This window comes from Sardina pilchardus, chromosome 9 (genome assembly GCF_963854185.1).
Source record: "Sardina pilchardus chromosome 9, fSarPil1.1, whole genome shotgun sequence".
NCBI classification, from domain to species: Eukaryota; Metazoa; Chordata; class Actinopteri; order Clupeiformes; family Clupeidae; genus Sardina; species Sardina pilchardus.
The window spans coordinates 10010699-10031281 of record NC_085002.1 but is presented as its reverse complement, the minus strand read 5'-3'; the positions used below and the strand labels follow the sequence as shown (position 1 = coordinate 10031281).

At 41.6% G+C, this 20583-nt stretch overlaps 3 protein-coding genes across 5 annotated transcripts; 2 read left to right on the top strand and 1 right to left on the bottom strand.

Moving 5' to 3' along the window:
• The first annotated feature begins 61 nt into the window (after positions 1-61).
• nabp2 (nucleic acid binding protein 2) lies at positions 62-4918 on the top strand. Of its 3 annotated transcripts, none has more exons than XM_062545664.1 (7): positions 62-126; positions 664-804; positions 1000-1138; positions 1366-1437; positions 2441-2516; positions 2946-2994; positions 3675-4918. In XM_062545664.1, exons 2-7 carry the CDS (start codon positions 726-728, stop codon positions 3845-3847), a joined length of 588 nt encoding a protein of 195 aa, XP_062401648.1. In that variant the 5' UTR covers positions 62-126; positions 664-725; the 3' UTR covers positions 3848-4918. The 3 variants fall into 3 exon arrangements, with proteins under 3 accessions (XP_062401648.1, XP_062401647.1, XP_062401649.1); XM_062545663.1 differs by lacking the exon at positions 62-126 and adding an exon at positions 133-361; XM_062545665.1 differs by lacking the exon at positions 62-126 and adding an exon at positions 133-381.
• A 1322-nt stretch (positions 4919-6240) lies between these two features.
• On the bottom strand, positions 6241-13785 carry LOC134092641 (SAM pointed domain-containing Ets transcription factor-like). The gene is made up of 6 exons (XM_062545662.1): positions 13675-13785; positions 9904-10338; positions 8654-8851; positions 7296-7340; positions 7011-7148; positions 6241-6419 (listed from the first exon to the last, which is right to left on the bottom strand). Exons 2-6 carry the CDS (start codon positions 10334-10336, stop codon positions 6241-6243), a joined length of 993 nt encoding a protein of 330 aa, XP_062401646.1. The 5' UTR covers positions 10337-10338; positions 13675-13785.
• Positions 13786-15101: 1316 nt separating this feature from the next.
• snrpc (small nuclear ribonucleoprotein polypeptide C) lies at positions 15102-18916 on the top strand. The gene is made up of 6 exons (XM_062545661.1): positions 15102-15214; positions 15792-15834; positions 17035-17143; positions 17317-17406; positions 17804-17905; positions 18445-18916. Exons 1-6 carry the CDS (start codon positions 15207-15209, stop codon positions 18567-18569), a joined length of 477 nt encoding a protein of 158 aa, XP_062401645.1. The 5' UTR covers positions 15102-15206; the 3' UTR covers positions 18570-18916.
• Positions 18917-20583: the final 1667 nt, after the last annotated feature.

Sequence of the window (20583 nt, the reverse complement as noted above, 5' to 3'; positions counted from 1 at the left end):
CACTACGGTTGGGTAATAACGTTGATATACATTTCGTTTGACCAATAGGGTGTCTTCTGCCAAATGTTTCCGGTAGTGTATGATGCTATGGAAAAAATAAACAAGATTACATCAACGTAAAATAAGGTTTGCTTTTCATTTCTTCCACACACTGCGCGAGTTGGTAATAAAATAGCCATTAGCCTTATTTAAGTGACTGCAATTTTACCCGTACGCCTAAAAGTTTTAGCATCATAAACAGCTTCAGCTCTTCTGTTGGTGCCCTCCTTGCTGGCTTGCTAGCTAGCTAGCTATCGCTAACTGGTTCCTGATAGAAGATCCCAGTTAGCAAACATTAAGCTGCAAGATGTAGAGCGCGCTGGTAACGTTATTCTTTAACATGTATACTTTCAATACTTACTATAAACGTGAATCAATATCATTACTGCAATATGCATGTGTGTACTTAACCAGAAATGTGATATTGGCAAAAGCATTTGCTAAGTTAATACAGCCAGTCAACGTTAGCTAAACCAGTTGTCCTGCCAATTACATTGATAGCCCCCAACAAGTCAGTTCTGTCAAAGTTGTACTAGCTTATTAGAATGCAATTACTAGGCTATAATAACCATTTAATGCGTTGCAAGATACAGTAAATATTGTTTCCATAATTTATTCCTCAAGGTTTGGCGGGAACTTGATCAACCTCTGTCATTTCAAGCCTGTAATTTAGATGTTCTGCAAACATGACAACCGAGACCTTCGTCAAAGACATCAAGCCAGGACTAAAAAACCTGAACGTATTATTTATTGTCTTGGAAACAGGTACTTGCTTGGGTTATTGCCTCTGCATATTGTGGCATTTTATTATTATTATTATTTTTATTTTTTTTTAAACACATCCATTGTGTTCCCATTTTGATTATTTTGCATGCTGTAACACTCACTCTTGCTGTTGTCCATGCCTGACATGCAGATAGTGTGCCTATGTCAAATTCTGTCTTACCTCTGATTTTAAAGGACGCGTAACCAAAACTAAGGATGGCCATGAAGTGCGTACATGTAAAGTGGCAGATAAGACCGGCAGCATCAGCATCTCTGTCTGGGATGAGGTGGGAGGACTCATTCAGACAGGAGACATCATCAAACTTACAAAAGGGTGAGAAGAAGACGGCCGTCATCTCTTTATCTAGAAGAGTATAAACATGGATCTGTTTCATAACTGATGCACTGTTTGAAATGCTATGCCAAATTTAATCTCAGTCCTCTTTGTGCTGACATCTGAAGTGATGTGAGGGTTTTGTGTGTGTGTGTGTGTGTGTGTGTGTGTGTGTGTGTGTGTGTGTGTGTGTGTGTGTGTGTGTGTGTGTGTGTGTGTGTTTCCAGTTATGCCTCTGTTTTCAAAGGCTGCCTCACTCTCTACACTGGAAGAGGAGGAGAGCTGCAGAAGATTGGAGAGTAAGTTGATCATCTCATGGAATCCCTGAAATGCCATATGTAAATCATACTGTAGTAGACTGTATACATAAAGTATAGTTCTATCTATGATGCAAACATAATGCAACACATGTAAGACAGACACTGGTGCTAGTGTTAAAGGGTCACTGCACCCTAAAATAGGTTTTTTGAGCTGTTGATTGATTGAAAATACTCATAAGTGGTGAACTGTACTATTACCAGGGTTAATATTGACAAAAATCGTGTTTCTCGACAAAAGTAACATTTCGTCTGATTTTGTATTGGAGATATTGCTCTCTCGCGCATACTACCGTTTGAAAACATGCCATGGCATGTTGGTCCAAAATACTATTGGAATGCTGACGTTGTCCTGTACTTCTAGTCCGACACTACGTCACCGGGTCGTTACAAATTAGGACTGAAACGCCCCAACACCTGCTGCCCTGATTAGCCTACCTGTGATAAGCCATGTCTGCAGCACTCATTCCCAGATTGACACGAAATCACCATGGTTGATTGGTTGCAGCAGTGATGCACTCTCTCTCCAAATTTCAGAACGTCTCGCCCATTTTGAAAGCCGTTTTCAGAAATGTGAAGTAGGTGGAGTTATGGGGTGAAGTGACTCTTTAAGACAAACACTGATGCAAGGGCTCAAAATAGCTGGCAGTGGTTACACACCAGGGAAACCACATAGGGAATTTAAAGCAGATTGCTAAGAGGATGACTAACATAACTCTACAAAGCAATCGAAATCGGAGATCTATAACTGAACAAAGAATCATTCACACTCACTCGGACTTGCACGGCATTATAGGCACATTAGTGTTACACACACAATGCCAAACACAACAGGCTCACTGCTCCTTACAATGTATTAAGCATGTACAGTAATTCAACATGTATGCCATTGCCCAGTTACACCAGAAAGGATATAGAAAAAATGACTGGGATTATTGCTTCAACTTTGGTCTGAGGTTGTTAACATGCTGCTGGGCTATTTCAGGTTCTGCATGGTTTACTCAGAGGTGCCAAACTTCAGTGAACCCAATCCAGAATACCTTTCCCAAAGCAACAAAGTGGTAAGAGATAGACCACAGCTGTGTGTGTGTGTGTGTGTGTGTGTGTGTGTGTGTGTGTGTGTGTGTGTGTGTGTGTGTGTGTGTGTGTGTGTGTGCGTGCGTGCGTGCGTGCGTGCGTGCGTGCGTGCGTGCGTGCGTGCGTGCGTGCGTGCGTGCGTGCGTGCGTGCGTGCGTGCGTGCGTGCGTGCGTGCGTGCGTGCGTGCGTGCGTGCGTGCGTGCGTGCGTGCGTGCGTGCGTGCGTGCGTGCGTGCGTGCGTGCGTGCGTGCGTGCGTGCGTGCGTGCGTGCGTGCGTGCGTGCGTGTGTCGGTGGTTTGTGTGTGTGTCTTGATCTAAAACTTCTCTGTAATGTGCGCAGACAGTGTTTGCTATGTTCAATTAGTGTGACCCTCAGTCTCATGGTCTCTCTCCATCCTGTTCTTGTTGCCAGAGCTTGAATGACAATGGAAACAACAGTGCAACCTCTGGTTCCTCCAGTGGTGAGTTGAGTTGCTTGTGAATGCTGTATAGGTCGCTTCATCATTGCACTGTACAATTCATATACTTAACCCTGCTTCAACAACCTCCACATGAGCAGTGTTCATTACAGACCAGTCAGATACTGTACATGGCTCAGATTGTAAGGAACCATATTAGTCAACTTTATGGAGCTTAAAGAGGAGGTTATATGATGCCACTGAGAAGACAACAGTTTTTGTATCCCTTCAGTTCTCAGATACTTTTTAAATCAGCATCCACCTTCACATTCTTCGAAAGACAGTTGAGCTTCATTAAAAAGAAAATTCAAGGCCCCAGCTGTGGTGCAATTGGCTGGGGCACCTGCATCGTATGCTGGCGACCCGGGTTCAATTCCCGCCCTGTGGTCTTTTTCAGATCCTGTCCCTGTTCTCTTTCCCATTCACTTCCTGTCTCTCTAAACTGTCCTATCAATAAAGGTATAAAAGAGTAAAACATATACCAAAAGAAATTCAAGTAAAAATTCAAGAAAATGAGTGGTATGACTAAAAGATTTGTCTCATACAATTATATATGGTACAGAAATGAATTATAATAAACAGTTACTTGACATGTTATAGCTGTGGAAGGTTAGGAAGCTGTGATAACATGCGTTGCCAGGTGATTTCTTTCAAGCTTTTCTGACTTGCTCCTCTTGTTAAAGGGAACGAGACAACAAATGGAAATGGAGTAACTTCTCAGACAGCTGGCAGCTCTACCAACTCCCAGACCGGAGGCCGGGCAGGTGGAAGTAACGGTAATAAGGTGGTCAGCACTGGAGGTGGGGGCAACTCCATCAGCAATGGGAAGGAGACCCGCCGCACAGGCAAAAGATGATCGTCCTGCTAAAGAGACTCATCAAAGCCACAGACTGTAAAAACAAAGCCATCCCAACAGGTTTTAGTTTCTGTTCACCCCATGGATTGGCTTGTACAAAAGCGCTGCTGAACATGTGGAAGGTTTGACTTTGCACATTCAGAACTAAAATGAAATCAGATACCTTCTGAGCAGCTTATAAGATGACCCCAACCATTGTCTTTGGTTCCCTTGGTTACAGTGGATTGACTTTGGCTCGTAGTCCTGGCTATTCAGTCACCATTTTGGCTTGATCTGGCAGATGACTTTGGGAAATTGTGCTCTAGAGCTTCCTTCCAGCTATCTCTTCCCCACTCTTTCCATGGAAAGCATTACACCAGGAGACAAGCACCGCTAAGAGAAAAATACATGCTGTAGCAAGCATGCTAAGGTAAAAGTCATTCAATGTTATCTCACTGGAATGAGATTTCTCTCCTTTTTATATTTGTCCAGATATGTTCTAATGTGTTCACCCGGTCCATAATATGCATATTGAGTATGGTTTGTTTTCATGTTATATGAAGTACCTACTGGCACCAGGTAAGAGTATAATGTGTATAATGTAAACAGTTTGGTACATCCATGTCATATGAAATATTTGTTAAATGTAAATATAACTATGAATCGGAGGAATTTCCTGTATTCTGCTGTATGAATTAAGAGAAGGATGTTTACTTATCCCGTAAAAAATAACAAAACAGCAGACCAATTTATTTTTATATCCTGTTCCAAAAGAGGCTTTTGTCATTTGTCATTTATTCAAACAGTAATTATGTCTGTAAAATATAAACCACTTTAAATTCAAATTGAATGTGATTTGTTTGTTTGTTATATAATGTTATATTAAACCCCTAAGGCAGTATTAGTTCTGCTTATAGTGTAAACCACGAGAAATGTGTAAACCAGCCTAAACATTATGTGGCCAAGTTAATTGGTTGAACACAAAAGAATTCAATGATATATTACTATCTTCACTCACTTTGGAATATCATATTTTCCTCATGTAGCTTGTGTTTGATCTAGGCAGCTAATACAAAGATCCTTGATTACGAACCCTCTCTGACTAATACTTTGTAGGAGGCACAAAACAATACACCCTAAATGCGCTGTGTATGCTACGAGTGGAAATTTCCCAGGGTAGAGCCAGAGTAGACACTTGATACAGTGGTCTATTCAGCTGATGTCCTTTTAATATCAGATACTTGTATGACCGTCATTCATTGTGGCCTTAATTTCACTGCACCAATGGGAACATGAGCCAGTTGATTTGCACCAGTGGTCAGAGCTTAACCACTCTGGATGACCTAGCAAAGATCCTCCACTTCAACCCTCTCTGGGCCTATTGTGGTCTGGTCAAAAGTAAACAAACATGGCGCATTTGCAAACCTCGCAGGTGTATAGCATAGACTGGTTTTCCAAAGCCATTTACTTTTTTCCCCCTTTATTGGAGAAATGTACAAAATGAAGAAAAGCATTTTGATAATTTTGATATTTTCATTTTCTGCTCTTATTCTCAGAAGTAAGCAAACTGCATCTAGTACTCAAGGTATTTAAATACACAAGATTCTACCTAGAACAAGATTATTCATGAAATTGCTTCATAGATCTACTGCACTGCTACTGCAGATTAGGCAATTGTTGTACAAAGTCATACAGTTGGAATGTGAGTCAAACAGGCTAAGGCACGGGCTTTTTTTCTGCCCTCCCAATATAGTTTAATAGTGTATTCAGCTATGTTGAGTTGACTTGCGAACACACGAAAACAACTGTATCAGACGTTATTGCAGCTATGGTGTGTATCTGCATTAGACTAGTGCTCGCTACCATCAAAGACTGGACATTAGGTAATCTCCTCTGTCATCATCTTCTGTCACTATATCAAAATATCATCATAAAACCTTGTTTTCTGCTGCTTGTTTTAAAAAGGGTAACTTGTCATTTGACTACGATATCAAAAAAAATAAATATTTTTTTAGAAAAAACAGATCCAGGGTAGATCCGCCTCAAAATACAAAGAAGAAGAAGAAGAAAAAAAATCAGCGGTCAGTGCCAGTGCAGGCTGAGTGTATTTTCCTGTGGCTCATATAGTCAGTCTCTCAGGAATGGACTCAGACTCAGGGTTCAGTGGCTGTATCATCTCCTCCAACACCCCCACACAGGGGGTGCCTCTCAACATCTCTCCTCTATCCTCGATGCTCGATCCTCGAGGGGCGTTCCCACTGATCTATAACTAACACTGGATAGACTATCTCATTGTTGCCGCCCCATCATTCTTTATGTAGATCAGTGAGGATCGAGGGCCGAGAAGGGAGGGAGGATGCATAAAAGCCCAAATGAGAGGCACCCAGGGAGAGAGCCTGCTGCCTGTGATACTCTCACACCTGGTTGACGAACTGATAGACCAGTCTTTGGGACATGTCCGGCTTGCGTATGATGCCCTTCTTGTAGTACTGCCTGATGGAGCGACTGAGCTTGTCGTAGTTCATGGCTGGCCGGTTCTTCCTCTGGCCCCACAGGCGAGCCACCTGTGCCGAGTCTTCGATTTTGAAGATTCCTGGTGGTGCCAGAGAGGAGAGGTAACAACATCACACATGTTTACTGAATACACCAATCATTCCACAAAGAAGGCATTCCACTATGTTCTATAAATGTTGAACGATTATTTTATTATATTATTATTTCTTAAGTATATTTTTGGGGCTTTTATGCCTTTAATCAGATTGGACAGTATAGAGAGACAGGAAGAGAGTAGGAGAGAGACTTGGGATGGGATACAGGAAAAGGACCGTGGGACGGGAATCGGACCTGGGTCGCCGGCGTGTGGTGCAGGTGCCCCAGCCTGTCGTGCCACGGCTGGGGCCTAAAACATGCCATCTTAACACTTAACTGGGACATTATCAGTGAAATGAGTAGAAACTGCATCCATAACACTGTGGGGCAATGTTTTTGAACAATGTTGCTGGGCAACCACATAATGTGTTTTTGGATTGGATAATACTGATAATTTGCCTGTTGGGGATTACGATTCTCAAGGAATAAGAAGTTGTCCAAAATGGGAACGTACCAGAACATCAAGGAACATTTCTCAGCAACAGTGCCTTGTGTATGTATCATCAGCGTAGTAGCCAGGCGCTGGGCTGCTTACCTTTGTCCTTATTGAGCCAGCGGATGTAGCGGCTGTAGTTGTGGGGCTTGAGCAGCAGCTCCCGGAGAAACTGCCACAGGTGCACAGGCTGGCCTGAGCAGGAAGAGTCCGCCTCCGGCCACGCGTCCTGACCTCCTGCTGCACAGCACAGACAAGGCCTTCAAGACTCTCCATCGGGCTACACAATGTTACTATCGATATTCATTATGGAGCTGAATTAATGAGTCAGAATTATCATGCTGTGAGTGATGCGAAAATGTGAATGGATGGTAGAAAAGAGCCTACCTGTTGGTCTCTCAGTCACTGAACATCTTCCATGCATCCAAGCAGCTGGAAGAGAAAAAAGATGAGAGCTATTTAACAATGACTGGAAAGTGAAAATCTAAATATGTTTAGGCCTAGACGACATGGCCTGAAAGTGATGCTTCCATGAGGAGCAAATACAATGCACATGCATGCTGTGGTCGATGAGACTTGATAAACTACACCACCTCTGGAGGAAGTATTACAGTTTTTCCTCGATCGCTTTGATGATTGTGCCAACTCTGACATCACGTTTTCAAAACAGTTAACACCCATGTCTGAACAAAAGCGCTCTCTGGCCAAAATGACACATTTTGCTTGCAAAAGGCTGTTACTCTCAAAACATCCTGATATCAAATCAATGTGTCATTTCAATCAATAATTACAATCTGTAACTATAATCTCTATACAGTAGTTCTCAAAATTTGTATTTTTGCTACATCTTATCAGTTCCATCTTTTTCTCTGGTATCAGAAAAAAACGGGAAAGACAAAATGTACCGAATAAAAAATAATTGTATTCATTCCTCTCAAGATGTACAGTAAGCACCTAGACATGAAAAATTTCATGTCATTGTCATTTTTAATTGAAATAGACCTACAGTGAACACTTTCTGTACTGTTTTCTTCACCAAATAGGCAATGGAGTACTCTCTAAATGTGCCTTATTCATGACTTGCAAATAGAAACAAAGAACAGACATGGTATCTCTTATGAATAATGAATGATTGCTGATTGAAGAATTGTGTAAAGGAGTTTCACACAGGTATATCAGAGATTCAGACTTGCAAGGAATCTCTACCACCTGTGTGAACACATTAACAAGAGAGGACTTCTGCTGTGCACAAGAGAGGAGTTTTGCTGTGCTCATTAAGTCCTAGTGGATCCTAGCTTCTTCAAGCAAATCAAGAAATACTGTAATTAACAGCCGTGGTGTACTTCCATAAACGAGATGACTGCACATATTCAAAGGCTTTACTAACAATGATGTTGACACAGCACTCCCTCATGCATGTTCCATACATATATTTAGAGCTTGAACAGCACACATTAACTCAAAGATACGGTAAGCCAGGCAGATTAAGCTAATGTGTCGATACACCACAACAACTTTTGATAAATGATACAAGGTATGCAATCAATGCAGTTGCTGGAAACTGCATTGTGTGCATGTTGTAAGTGGGACACAAATTAAAGCCTGTAAATGGATTCATTCAGCAGTCACACACACACACACACACACACACACACACACACACACACACACACACACACACACACACACACACACACACACACACACACACACACACACACACACACACCTCTGCTGTGCCGTACCTGATTTCCATATGTCCAGGTGGGCGTGCAGCGTGCCGCTGTACTCGGGGCTGAGTTTATGGAAGTCCTCCTGGCTCATGGCACACAGGTCCTTGCCGTCCAGCTGCTGGAAGGCCTTGCCCACGGAGGGCAGCTTGTACAGGTGCTCCGTCCACAGCAGCCACTTCTGGACGTTCCCCGTGTTCCAGTCCACTGGATCTGAGGAGGGGACAGACCAGATTGGGTCTTTTACAATCTTCTAATGCTAATTAACAGACTGAGTTCGTGTGTGTGTGTGTGTTTGTGCTCAGTTCACGTGTCACTTCCAAGACATTTTGGCAACGTTTAATAAACACCGTGATTGTTTAGAAAATATCTGAGTAAATAGAGTAAAAAGGGAACAGGGTTAATTACGTTCAGAACCAGATCATTTTTTATGGCCACAAGGCTGTATTTTCTTTTGTTGAATTTCTTAATAATCTATTCAATTACATTTTTTACCTGTACAGTCAATAAAATCAAGAAAATAAACAATTAAATAAAGAGGTTAATTCACTGTTTCGTAAAATTGTTGTGGCGTGATTAATGTTCATACTGTATATATCCGCAGTCCACCACCGATGTAGGCTACTTAAGATTACAGTATTTAAACAGTGTATGCTTCTTTCAGTGTATGTACTTTCAGTCATAACTTTGCTTATAGAGCAGGTTATACAAGGTGAAAAGAGTAGGCACAGAAACATTTGTTTGCGCAAGGCGGCGTGGCACACACTGGTCTTCACCAAGGGCAATTTGCCATAACACACACACACACACACAGGCACAGAAACACATGGAGCATATGCTTAGCGTGAGGCATGGCTTGCTCAGTGTTTACCCTCTTGAGTTATGGCGCATCACAGGCCCAGCTATCAGTTCAGCTTAATACACAACCAATAGTCAAATGTGTATTCATACAGCTTTTTACCTGTCTTGAATTTACTGTGTGTAGGCCTATACATCTCAGTATATTAGTGGGTGTTAACATTTTTGGTTAACCACAACTCTATGTCTCTTTGTGGCAAATGGTGACAAGAAGGAGCGGCATAAAATATATATATTTTTTATCTAAAATGAAAAATGTAGGCCTATATTAACTCAATATTTCGCCTTAGGGATTAGTGAGTATTCAGTAAGTAGTATTAGTTATACTTTCACAGATGCGAGAGATATGGGAGTATACGAGAGATTATGGTAACTGCAGATAAAGTTGAGTGAACGTAATTTCTCACCTGGTGTGATGTTGAGCAACTTGCAGGCCGTCTCAATGTCCTTCAACACTTCCTCCACGACCAGGGTCTGCATCTGCTCCAGGGAGCGCTCCTCGTCCGGCCCTGATGGCATAGCTGGAGCCCCCAGGGCTGAGCTGTGGACCTGGGGACACTGCTCTGGTTCCACTGCACAACGTGTCGGGGAGGCTGAAGCAACCTCAGGGCTTGGGGTGGGGGTGGGGGAAGGTTCCCTGACCCGTCCCAGCCAGGTGGTCTCATCGATAGACAGAATGTCAAAGCTGGGGAGATAGAGGACCTGAAGGCCGCTCCAGGTCTCAGTGATGTCAGGCGACCCGCTCTCTGCCTTCACGCTGATGGTCTCGGTGCTCCCTGCGAGGGTCACCTCAGTCGGGCACTCGGTGCTCTCTGCCTGGCTTTCCCTGGGGCTTGCCATGTCTACATCCCCCGACAGCCAGCGATTGAAGAAAAAAAGAAAAAAAAAAACATTCAATCATATTCAATCAATTTGTTTAATTCTGTCTGCAGTTAGGTCAAGCAATTACAGTCTGTGAGCAATAACTTCAAAATTTAGATTAAGATTTGGTTAGTGTGTGTTACAATGATTAGTACCTTAACCTTGTAAAACAAATGTGAGAGTACTACGATGAGTCCCTCCTACTAAATGTCAGATAAAGATGTTCAGCAGCTGTAATGTAAAAGAATCCAGGTCAACATTGCTTGAAGATAAAGATGATAAATGGATTACACCCTGTATGATCTCAGTGTTTGTCTGTCTACTGTGTAAAAGTTAATTATCCAACATTTTTACCACCCATTCAGTTTGACCTGATACTCAACACTTAGTATTCCTAAAACTGTTCATGCTCAAGAAAGTTCACAATAACTTATATCACTGTATTCTACTGATGGGAACTTTCACAATGCAGTTTAAAAAAAATAAATAAAAAAAAACAATTTTATGATCACCACCAATATCTATAGGAGCACATTTAGTAAAGCAATAGACTGAGAAAAAAAGTATTTACACTACCTTTTACACAACCTGCACTGATGCTGAGCTGACACATACCATACGAGAGTTCAGCAGGACCAGTATAGTCGTGTCCATGCTACGGTGAGCACTGGTCTAAAGCGTTTTGGACAGGGCTGTATATTTGAGGGATCTGTGGGTGTGAATCTGGGGTTTGTGGGTCTGACCAAGAGGAGTCTGAGGGAGTCACGGTGCAACAGTGGCTGGCATGAGGCAAACTGGATTTCCCTGAGTCACTTACTTGTGGGTCAGCACTCCAGAATAGGGTGTGACGCAGAGGTAAGTGACAACCCGACGCCTCGCTCGGGCTTTTGAAAGAGCCGCCTCTCCCCTGGTCTTTGTCAGCGTGAGTTTTTAATAATGGAGGTGAGCGTGATGATGGCGCTCAACTCAAACGCAGCTTGACATCGCCACCTTTGGAGGACAGTCCACCACAGACGAGGAAAAAAAAAAACGTTTGGACTTTTCCATTCAATCTCCCATGAGATGGGCCAGGCCAACACAGGTGACATTATAGTTAAACACTTAGATCTGATCTACTGAAATGGGATAAAGATAATCTCCTCCATTTTTGCTTTTACAGACAATCTTCTAATACGAATTAACAGACAATGTGTGAGTGTGTGTGTGTGTGTGTGTGTGTGTGTGTGTATATGCGTGCGTGCGTGTGTGTGTGCGCGCGCGCGCGTGTACTGTACATGTACGTGTGTGTGTGTGAATACATGTGTGTGTTGACTGGCTGATTGCAGTCCTCCTGGGGTATGGACACACACAGATGGAGAACGATGGAGGCTGTGTAGAGTCATCGCATTGCACATGTTCAGGAAGAGATTCTGGGACTTGTTTGACCACAGCAAGCATCCCTGCCATTCATAAAATCTTACAACAGCACCACACCTTGAGAGAGCAGCTGAAAGGTATAGCACTATCATGCATCACTATTTAATTGCTGATTCGGGCTGGAACACAACACAGGGTGTACCTTTCCGATTATTGTCAGTGTGGCGTGGATCTCTTCCTCATAACATAGTGAAAGGCAAAGGGCTTTGAGGGGTCTACTGTGTGGCCATGAGCAAAGCAAATGAAGTTATCCATACAGACTGACTCCCAGAAAGTCTGAAAGAGGCTCATGGCCTCATGTTATGTTTGTCCTCCCTCCCTCCAGCAGTCTCTTCCACATTCTCACTTTCATCTCCTGATTCCCCATGAAAGGTCCTGGGCCATCCACGGCCTCTGCATTTACCGGGGGTCAGATTAGAGGAGATGTGTGTCCAGTCACACCCCCAACCCCACACACCCCCTGCAACAGCTTGCGCTAAGTCCATTACCCTGGCAAATTTAGTTTATTTCCAGCAGAGAGGAGGCTTTAGAGCAGGGCGCAAACATGCCCCCTTAGCGAAAGGATTTAAAGCTCCACTGATCTCCAAATGAGTTTGTTGAAGACTTCAGGGCTCATTTCAGGAGAATTAGGAAACGGCAACATTTACGGGACTGTTCATCTCATTCATTGAGTAAGAATGTTCCAGAAACTCCCCCTATTTAAAAAAAGAGGTGGCACCAAAAGGTCTGGCTACTCATAAGTGAGGATATCCCTGTTGTCTGAAATTATATTTGTAAAAATCATATAAGGGAAACAAAATGGACTGTATAGTTTTACAGAAAAAAAGCAGGAATTAAATGGTTCAAAGAACAAAAATGAACACCAAAAATGAACAAAACATTTTGGATGAACTCACCCCATTCTCAAATTATTTTTTTGTGCTTTGATTTAAGCGTTATGACTGTTGTGCAGAAAAAGCTTAGGCTATTGTGCCACCTTCCATAAACCCATTTGTAAAGGAAATGCTTGCAAAGGTAATTTTAAAGGGACATTATTCTGTTCTTCTAAAACTCTCAGGCCTTGGAATTCTGGAACGGGAATAATGTTTTGGCTCAGAACGAACGGAAATAAAATTATTATGTTTTCAGTCCATGGAAAAAATGCTTTGCAAATACTCAATGCCTCACAATGCAGGTTTAGCAGCCTTTCTGAACGGCCCGTTTGTAACTGATGTACTGCTCATTAATCAGTCTATTACTAAACAAACATGACAATACGGGTCACCGTGTCTAATCTCCTAAAACTTTCATGCAGTAAAGAGAGTTTAGAGCTCAAGAAAGTGGCTAAAGATTAAGGCTTGAGAGTAAAAAAAAAGTCGGTCAGGTCTAAGTAGTCGATTAATACTGTGAAGCGTAGGCCTACAGTACAAAACTTCAGTGCACCTATGTTACGTCATACCGTAGAGAAAGAAAGGTATCCAGTAAGCCCATGCCGTCTGAAATATTGAGTAATTCCACTTGGATCAATTCCCATTTTAAGTCTCGATTCCTTGAAATTTATGTTTGCTAAGCCACATCTTTGATGATGCAATTTTCCTGTTTGCTTATAAAGAGCTAAACAGATTTTGGGGATATATCTGAGTTCAGTAGGCTTGATGTGTTTGACCTACAACATGAGATGATTTTATAGAAGGATAACATGGGCAGAAGACACCACTCCAACCTTATTTTTCCTCATACTTATTTCAAATGTTAAAAAACCGAGGCATATATTAATTATATTAGCATGGTATGACATAATGCATATCATGCTTAATAATAATAAAGAGAGAGAGAGAGAGAGAGAGAGAGAGAGAGAGACAGAGATAGAGACAGAGAGAGACATTTGTTATTGAGAAATCATAACTGATGTGGGCCCATACCTCACTGGTGACTTGTGGATCCAGTGCTGATTAGTCTCCAATGGCTACAGGACCTCGTCCACCGTAGACTGGCAGTGAAGACCCTCCACGAGCTCTTCCCAGATTAATCACACACAGCTAAGGAAGAAGCAAGCTGCTATTTGTGCTGCCAAGCTTCCTTGAGTAATTTCCTGAAATTCAAGACATTTACAAACCAGTATCCCAGAATTGATCTCTGTCAAAACTCTCTATAGAGGTGACAGGGTTTCTGTCCTAATACACCTGCTCTGGGTGTGTACCAGTACCCAAGTGACTGTGTGTGAAGGAATGTCTGCTCCATTGACCGTGGCGTTATATTTATAAGAAGCTCTCATTTACTTAAGTAAATATTGGGCTGCTGTGTGACCAGGTTATACAGCCTTTGTTTATCGTGCCCACTTAACAACCACTACAGATGCCAATTTTCTGGAACAGGAAACAAATGAAAAGAAATCTATTATTTTGTATTAAGACCAAACATTTTGATTGAATAACGGAATGGTTCCAAAGCCCAAACCTAAACAATGTGCTTGCTTACTGGAAGTCATGAATATCCTACAAGGCAAATAATGACCGAATACATAATAATAGTACAATATAGGCCTAGTCTTTTTGACTGTATAAGAGCACACACTGATAGTGTATAATTACTGACAAAGGCTACTTTCGTCAGTTTTCCAAATGAAGAGAGTTTTCCTGTCTAGTTTTTTATATGCTAATATGCAAAACATGCTATGACAACACAATGTTTATTTGTCATGTCAATAAAGCCATTGAATTGAATTTAATTGAATTGAGAGTGAGAGAGAGAGAGAGAGAGAGAGAGAAAGAGAGAGAGGCTTTTATTCCCCACTTGAGAAAAATAAATGCCTCCTCCTTGATGCTCAATGTAGGCCTACATGTATATTCCTGCCATGAAAGGGCCTGCTGAGTTTTAACTTATACTTTACCTAAATATGAACATACATGATGCCCCCCCCCCCACCACACACACACACACACACACACACACACACACACACACACACACACACACACACACACACACACACACACACACACACACACACACACACACACACACACACACACACAATTTCCCACTGCCATAGTTCATAATTGTAGGCTACAATTATCATTATTCAGTTTTATTTGTGTGTTGCCCCCCTCTCCCCTCCCCATTTGACCCAAATGCTTTAGCAATACTAACGTTATGGTCATGCTGATGAAGCTCTTTTTGAATTTGAGAGAGACGCAGATAGCCTATCTGAAATGGGAATGAAACATACTCAGAGGATGTAGGGCTACATGTTAATTTAGTTACACAGGTATTAGTGACTAGTGTTGCATTATCCAAGATCTCTAATCTAGTACACTCCACCTTGGTAGGCGGCGCTAATATGCCTATCTATTGTTGTCACATTACAGAACAAGAGGGAGGAGAAGGAGAACATTACAACCGGTTATTCATTTAGCTAGCTAGCTAGCTGTGGCAACGTGTGGAGGTGTGGAAAATGCCCAAGTATGTATCTTTCAGTTTATTTAACATACATGAGTGTTCATGAACAAGTGTATATGTTTCATTATGTTACACATTTTTTATGGAGACATAGAGAACATTGTAAGCGGCCAAGACGAGACGTGAATGTTATGTTACTTAGCTAGCGTTTGGTCTGTAACATTGGACTAACACAGATGATGTTTGCTAACGTTAGCGAACTAATTGAGCAAAAATGTTTCTTTGTACAATGGATAGATAAATTCGATCAAATTATGTGTTTCACCTCAGCCGTTTGAAATTCTAATATAAGGTTAATACAAGTGCACTGGGATCAGGGTGGTTGTTAGCATAGTTTTTAGCTGGATTAGCTATTGCTAACAGTTTGTTGCAGTTATTTTACTGACCTATGGCTGCAGGGCGGCTACGTTTAGTTGTAAACACTCGTTTTCATTTGTTTCGTGATTAAAATGTTGTAGTTATGGAAATACCGAAGTATTTTCTACCTATTTAACACATACTTGCAGTGCACATACCCCAATTCAACGATGTTAGCCGATTAACTAACTAGTCTTTGGTGCTTATCTTCTTTTTATCCAAGGTTTTACTGTGACTACTGCGATACATATCTCACCCACGATTCGGTAAGTAGTTAAGTTATGGTCTTCTGCTTTTACCCTTAATGTAGTCGCCTACACCGACTTGTCTGTTGACGAGTGTGAAGTTTGGCTTGGTTTCTTTTCTGATCAATTGTTTTATTGACTAAATTTAGTGATCTATGGTCAGGGTTGGGTCAGATTACTTTGAAATGTAATGGATTACTGACTACAGAATGCATGGCAAATTTTGTAATCAGTAACGTAATCTGTTGGATTACCCAAAACATGTAACGTAATCTGATTCCTTTAGGATTACTTTTTACACAACTTGTAGGCTACACAACATACACAATCTTATTTTCCACTGTCTTTAATTCATAGTGGCGAAGTGTTGAATGTTTTTTTTCCCCCGACTGGAATGGGTCTATTCCCAGATAGCAAGAGACTGGCGGACCACTGTCTGTCAGCCCACCGGGGGTAGACCTGGCACTCCGCTGGCATTTTGCTCATCGGTTCTCTGGCGGTCCACTAGCGAGTTGCCTCAATATTTTTTCACTATTGGTTTTCATTTATTCAGTTAGGCTATAGGCTACTCCATCCATCATTTTCATAACACTTAATGTCTTTTCTTAATATTCATGATAAGTTAATTTCAAGAGATGGTGGTCCAACGGTGAACCACAATTGGCATGCAACTATAGCGGTGCACTATTTGCCAATCTGATTTTGCTATCTGGGTTGGCTGATGTTGACTGTTCCTCCAAGAAACTACACAGGCAATTGGATGATAATGACATCTAGTGCAAACGAATGAGCTGTTTTTGTCAAATTATAACACTGGCTAGGCTATCATTAAAAAAGTTGAATTGATTGCATGATGAAATGTAATCAGGTAATCCCCAACAATGTAACTGTATTCTGATTACACATTTTTGTATTGTATTCTGGGCTGATTACAGTTACTTGTTTGTTGTACTCTGATTACGTAATCTTGATTACATGTATTCGATTACTACCCAACCCTGTCTATGGTTATAGTTCTACTGATGCAATGGCATGGAAAGCTGGAAAGCTTTTATTACTGAAATTGTAGCTCACAGGAGTGAAGTGTTGGTGGTCAAGATAGTTATGCAAAAAAAAATATAATTGTGATCAAGCATGCATACATGTTCCACATAGGAAAAAATCTTTAACATATACATTATGTAGTATGTATGGATAAACTGATGATCTTGCCTTTGACAGCCGTCAGTGCGGAAGACTCACTGCAGCGGACGCAAACATAAAGAAAATGTGAAGGACTACTATCAGAAATGGATGGAGGAGCAAGCACAGAGTCTTATTGATAAAACAAGTGAGTAGGGTTCACGAAAAGGAGTTGGGTTCATTATTCAACTGATATCTCTTCCCCCAGTGGGGAAAAAAAAGAATTGCTGATTGCTGTTGACTATGTATTCTGATAAAGGCTATTGAAAGGCTTTGCAATTCTGTCTCATGTTGATGATGATGAACTGCTTTCGTCTTCAGCTGCTGCGTTTCAACAAGGGAAGATCCCACCCACGCCGTTCCCAGGAGCACCTCCGCCCGGTGGCTCGCTGCTTCCTCATCCAAATATTAGTGAGTTCCCTCATCTGCCCTTTCTGAGAAGTCCAGTGTATTTATATTAGCATTGTTGAACCAGACGTGAAGATGTGGTCACATCATAGTGAACGTTAGTTAGTGGCGTTAATGAAGCATAAGGACAGGGTGCCTACACAGGTCTGGGAAATGGTGGAATTTTGAGTTGCTGTTTTTCAGTCCTGGTAAAGTATGGAAGTTTTGCTTAGAGTAATACACACACTAATTTGACACTGCTCAAAAAATACCGAAGTTTCAAAACCCTAACAAAATTACACTTCTTTAGAATAATGATTGGTTTGGAAAAAAAAAAAATGTTTGGAAAAAGAAAAGCACTGTGAAGGACACTGAAGTGACATCGTCAAACTAACCCCCCTCCCTCCCTCCCCCCTCTCAGGTGGACCCCCTCGACCTGGCATGCTACCCGCTCCCCCGATGGGTGGGCCTCCCATGATGCCCATGATGGGTCCGCCTCCTCACGGAATGATGCCGGGACCAGGTCAGTGGCCAGATGGCAGATTTGTGGAAATGAAGGCCTAGTCAGATCAGTACTTTGCTCAGTAAAAGAGGCTTCTACAAGGTGGGGTGGGCTGGGCTGGGCTGGGCTGGCTGTTGGATTCAGTGCAGAATAGAAGTAGCAACAGCGTGCCATGGTAAAAGTTTAACAACACAAGCTCACTGAGTGGTGAATAATTGGGTTCAGAGCGCCACGGTGCTGTTTTCGGTGCATATGGCAGAGCTGTTGTACCAAGTTAAATTGATGGATGTGGTTCTTTGTAGCTAATGTTTGTTGTGTTTTATTTTGTCTAATAATATTCATATATGGTAATTGTATTACAGATTTACTATAGGCCTTTTATCCTAATTCTATATGATTTTTTATCTCTGAATGTCTTGAATGATGAGGTTCAGCGAAACAGCTAGAAGCTGTTGCAACTCACATTTCACTGCTATTGTACCTTTTACAATTGTGTGTATGACAAATAATACGTTCAGAATCTTGTCTTTAACAAATCTACTGCACTGCCTGTTTAACAGGTCCTGGTATGCGCCCCCCCATGGGTGGACACATGCAGATGATGCCTGGGCCTCATATGATGCGTCCTCCTGCCCGCCCCATGATGCTTCAAGTCAGACCGGGCATGGTGCGGCCAGACAGATAAGAACAAACTTCAACTCTTTGTGGACACATCTTTGCCCCTCTACACCCCCCCTCCTTTTCAGATAATGCCATTGCTCAAAGTCATGCATGGGGAATTACGGATCAAAAAAAAAAAAATGTTGGTGGGCTGTGAGATTTTGGAGGACTGCTTTTCCCCCATTTTGTTTTTATTTCGATTTGTTGATTTTAATTCACAGTTGGCCAAACATTTTTTCTCTCTGTGTATTGATGGCACTGGTGCTTATGAGGATTTGCACCTGTAGATTTTTGTTTTTCCCATTTGTGTTTTTTTCTTTTTGTAAACTATTGTATGTTGACATTTTATGAAATAAAATTTTAGAGAAAACAGTTTGTATATTTGTCGAATGGTGTCTAGTCCTAGTAGTCTAGGCAAACATACAATAAATCACAATCCATAGGGTTTAATATGACGTTGGTCCACCCTTCGCAGCAACAACCTCAACTCTTCTGGGAAGGCTTTCCACAAAGGCAGTGTGTTTATGGCTGTTTATGACCATTTTTGGCCTTTCTTCCAAAAGCACATTTGTGAGATTACACATGTTGGACGAGGAGACTGGCTCTCAGTCTCTGCTCTAATTCGTCCCAAAGGTGTTCTATTGGGTTGAGGTCAAGACTGTGCAGGCCAGTCAAGTTCAACCACACCAAACTCTCATCCATGTCTTTGCGGACCTTGCTTTTGCACTGGTGCACAGTCATGTTGGAACAGGAAGGGGCTTTTGAGATGAATTAGAGCAACATCATCACAAATGTGCTTCTGGAAGAATGGTCAAAAATTCACAAACACACTCCTAAACCTTGTGGAAAGCCTTGCCAGAAGAGTTGAAGCTGTTATAGCTGCAAAGGGTGGACCAATATCATATTAAACCCTATGGATTAAGCATGGGATGTCACTTAAGTTCATATGTGAGTCAAGGCAGGTGACCCAATAGTTTTGGCAATATAATGTATAGACCAGGTATAACCAAGACCTCAAGTCTTATCAAGTAACAATTGAAAGATTTATATATATTTATATATGAATATCTTTTGCATTCTGAACAATTTTGTTTCCATGTTGATTGAGTGGTGGTGGTGGATGTAAATGAGTCTTTCAGTCGCCAACATGCTTTTGTCTAAATGGCAAAACAGCAACGCCTGAAATGCTACATTAAAAAGGTTGATAAGCATTTTTGAAAAAAAGAAATCATTGACACATTTAGAAAGTATCAAATTTGTGCAAGGGGCACACACATCCCAAAAGTTAAAGATAGGTGCTGGACCCAATCAGACTTAAATGAGCATGAATAAGTCTCCACACTGTTCATGTCTGAGGAAGGGCAAGTTGGCCCAAAACGTCACACCTGTGGTGATAAAAACATTGCACATTGGAGCTCCAATGTGCAGACTTTTTTTTAAATTCATGCACAGACTTCTTTATGCACATTTAGAAAGTATGAAATAAACCAACCACAGCTGATTCCATATGTGAAAGTTTTGTGGATCCCTGCTATCATTTAATTTCATGAAAGACCATTTTACAGTACAATTCTCATAGATGTTTTTAAATAGCTCAGGAGACCTAGATGATCTCACTGATCTCATTGTTTCATTCATGTATCTCTAACCACTGATATTTCAATTTGATGGAACAAAATGAGGCTAGATCTACCACAATTAGAAAAAAAAAACACAGGCTAGTTACAGCACAGTAAACACACTCTTGAGAATGTATACAGAATCTAGGGTTGTCGAGAGATGAAGAAATTATCTACGGTAATAGAGATATCCTAAACATTTAGGCTACATTTAAAAATGCCATGATTTGTGACCCTGCTGATATCTATCCATTCCTGGCTGTATTTTGAAAGTTGCTGTGCTACATAATCGACTACATGGATCAAGAACCTGCTAGTGTTTTCACAGAATGACTTGATTTTGAGCCATCTTTGGTCTTGGTAGAGTTAAGGCCACCGCTCACTGGTGACAACGTTTGCGTCCGGATTTGACCGTCTCCG